The 3,395-nt window shown below is 30.6% G+C and overlaps 1 protein-coding gene across 1 annotated transcript in view; it reads left to right on the forward strand.

Moving 5' to 3' along the window:
- Window positions 1-360, forward strand: part of LOC118745976 (peptidoglycan-recognition protein LA) — a 167,295-nt gene extending 166,935 nt beyond the window's left edge. Inside the window, exon 6 of the mRNA XM_036479669.1 lies at window positions 13-360. Coding sequence (XP_036335562.1) covers window positions 13-80 — 68 coding nt within the window. The 3' untranslated portion in view covers window positions 81-360. The remainder of the gene's footprint in view (window positions 1-12) is intronic.
- The last annotated feature ends 3,035 nt before the right edge of the window (window positions 361-3,395 follow it).

Raw genomic sequence — 3,395 nt, forward strand, 5'->3', positions numbered from 1 at the left:
TTTATCCTTGTGGTATGGACGATCATCCGAGGTGCGGCGTAGAATTGAGTTTGCCAGATGTTTGGGATGGCAAAATGTAGCAACATTTATATGACAATTATGTTATTTACATAGTATTTATGTAGATATATATGTACATGAGTAAGCAATTAGAGATACATAAATTTAAGTAAACAAATAGATTTAATATCGTTTTTTGGTTGTGAAATATTTTCCTTTAAAAATTTTATTACTTGTTATATGTATGCAAGTACATATGTATGCATGAAGATATACATACTTTTTATATATGCCCCTTATTCTTTAGCACGCACACAAACGCATACATACATATATACACATCTTTTTATGAACGAAAAGTATTTTGAAACACTGTATCTGCTACATACATACATATAAGCCAATTAAGAAGTCACTGTTGAATTAAATATAATATTCTAATTCGTTTAAAAGATCTTAAATTTGTATCTGCATAAATAAATAAATGACTGACGAAGAGAAGTGTTTTATTATTAAAAAAGGTAAAATATGAATACATATTTTTAGCCGACTTCACAAAAGGAGGAGGTTATCAATTCGTCGGAATATTTTTTTCTAAACTATGATTGCCATGTAACTACTATGTGCACTAGGGTGGTCCAAAATAAGTAAAGTTGGAATTTGAATGCTCTCACCCCCTAGAATTGTTCTATATCGAAAAAAATTTACCAAAAGTTTTTTATTTTTTTGAAATCAAAAAATATTTAGAGGTCGCTCAAAGTTCTCAAAGATTTCCAAGTATTTAATATGGGAAAAGACAACTTTTCGTAGAAATGCAACTGTTTAATGATTTTTGGAAAACTATAATTTACTGCCATTAGGGTTGTAGGTTAGAGTGGTTGTAAGTAACAAGGTTCTTGAGCTCAGTAAACTTTGGAACAAAACAATGTATCCTCGTGACAAGAACATCCATGTATATTATTCTTAAGATAGGACTTAGCAAAAGTTTACTTATATAAGGGCGGTAGGGTAACCTTTTTTATCTTAACTTTTCGCCTTTTCAAAGAGGTGGCAACCGTCTTTACAAATAATATTCAAACTAAAATCATCTTAAACCTATTTGGATTGGCAGGTGTGCCAATTAACGTAAGAATTAATTGGAACTAGGAGTGCTGTTGAAAATTCGACCGTTTTTCTAGGTTTTTAAGAGCTTTGGAGAGTTTTCTAACTAAGTACGCCGCTTAAATTTTATGGCAACTAATTACCTACCAGAAAATCTCCTGCTTTGGAACTTAAACGTTACTATAATTTTTTATATCTTTGAGGGTCTTTGGAGGACTTAGAATTGACCCGATACATTCGAGTTTGTCGATAAATTTCGAATATATCTCGATATAAATCGATAACTCGACAAAAGTTGGATACCTCTATAAATTATGATAACTCGGGTAATTATGATAGCTCCATTTCTTTCGAAAGCTATCGACAAACTTCGATAACTCGATATATTTTGAAAATTCCAAAGTCTGCGATTCGGTAAATCGAGAAGTTTTAAGTAAATCAATAATAATCGATAACACTATAAGTTTAAAGAACTCGATGCATTATGATAACTCGATAAATTTCTTTAACTCTGTAAATCAAATACTGCTAATTATTTCTTTAAAATGTAGATGGCAACCCTATTTAGAATGAATAGTACATATCTTGAGCGTATATGTATTGTGTATACCCACAAAACAAAGATAAATTGTATAGAATCGAAAATAAGTGGCAACCTTACACTAATAAGATGGCAACCCTACTAAAGTTTTTTTTTGAATTCGGAATTTTTAAAATACCTTCCACGTGGTACCCATATTATGATGTGTTAATTAATTTAACTAATTTCGAATAGGTGGCAACCTTATACGAGTCCCCTCGGTGAAAATACCTATTTAGGTAACCTTAAAATGCAAAACATTATCTGTATACAAAATTTCATCAAAATCGTTAGATCCTTTCTGAGAACCTTATGGATATACATATATACATACATATATATTAATGTACAAGAATTACTCGTTTAATGTATCTAATAAGATTCAATAAATATATATCAATAACTTGCTAAATTTCACCAATTTTAAAAATTTCTATAATCCCATACATTTTTATAGCTTTTCATATACATAACTAAGCAATTGAGGAGCTTAAACACATTACATTAGCTGGACACCATTCTGACATAGTGCAGAACCTAAATTTTGTGTCCATTTCCAGTGGGCACCTTCGTGGAGGGTTCAGCCGAAGTATTTTTCGCCAACCACTCTCAAATTATTTGTATAAAGCAATGTAATTCATGGAATCAAATGCAATTTTCACCGATGCATTGCTAAAGTTCTTACTTAAAATAAGGGAAAAAATAATTAGAGAGTTGCCACCTGTTTGAAAATTGCATTTTTAGTAAACTGATAAGATAAAGTAAATATTGCAATATGACTTTTAAAAGAAAGAGGTTTAACCCTCTAGTAGGCCAATTTTTTTATGAGTTGAAAAATTCAGGAATGGGTGATTTTAGCACGAGAAATCCAAAACTGATGTCCATTTCGATCTGTGACAGTAACTTTTTCCTACAGGGAAAAAAACCAAGACCGTCTGGAGATGGCCTCACCGATATACTTACACATATTTTCAGCTTTCTCTTACACAATGTTGACCTACGAACCGGCAATCTCGTCTGCAGACGGTCAAAAATGCAAACTGGGTTTTTATATGTCGGCAAGCCGGTCTGTAGACGTAAATTGATAAACTAAAAGAAATATTACAATACGGGCATCAAACTAAAGAGCTTTTAGAAAGTTTACTGCCGAAAATATTTTTGTTGCGGATTGCCAACTATTTAAAACATTTTATTCAGTTAAATTGATAACATACAGAAATACTGAGTTACTCCACCTTTGAAGAAAGTGCAAGATATATAGCATGGAGTTAAAAAGATTATAAATTAAATTTCCAGGATTAAATGCATTCGAAAATATATTAACTCAAACTTAAAAGAATAAAGTATGTTTCATAAGTCGAAAATTTGTTTGAAAATCTCGCTTCATAAAGCTCTTCAATTCTTTTTTTATGAATGAAGCCATAAGAGGTTTGGGGCGGAGTAACAATAAATAGATATAAATACATTTAAGGCGCAGTGAAGCCAGTCGGATATTTGCTAGTAAATAACAATTATAATAATTCCGATGGAAAAAAGTGCCGATTGTTTGTTTTTTTTTTTTTTTTTTTTTTTTTGTAATGAAGAGTGATGTACCTCAATGTACTACGTATACTCACATGAATGAATAAACAACTTGATTTTTGCATTAAAAACTATTTTTTATTTTTTTTTTTATTTGCAAACATATGTATGAATAGTACATAAGTATGTACAT

This window comes from Rhagoletis pomonella, unplaced genomic scaffold, assembly GCF_013731165.1.
Source record: "Rhagoletis pomonella isolate Grant_MI unplaced genomic scaffold, Rhpom_1.0 Rhpom_scaffold_00010, whole genome shotgun sequence".
Classification (NCBI taxonomy): domain Eukaryota; kingdom Metazoa; phylum Arthropoda; class Insecta; order Diptera; family Tephritidae; genus Rhagoletis; species Rhagoletis pomonella.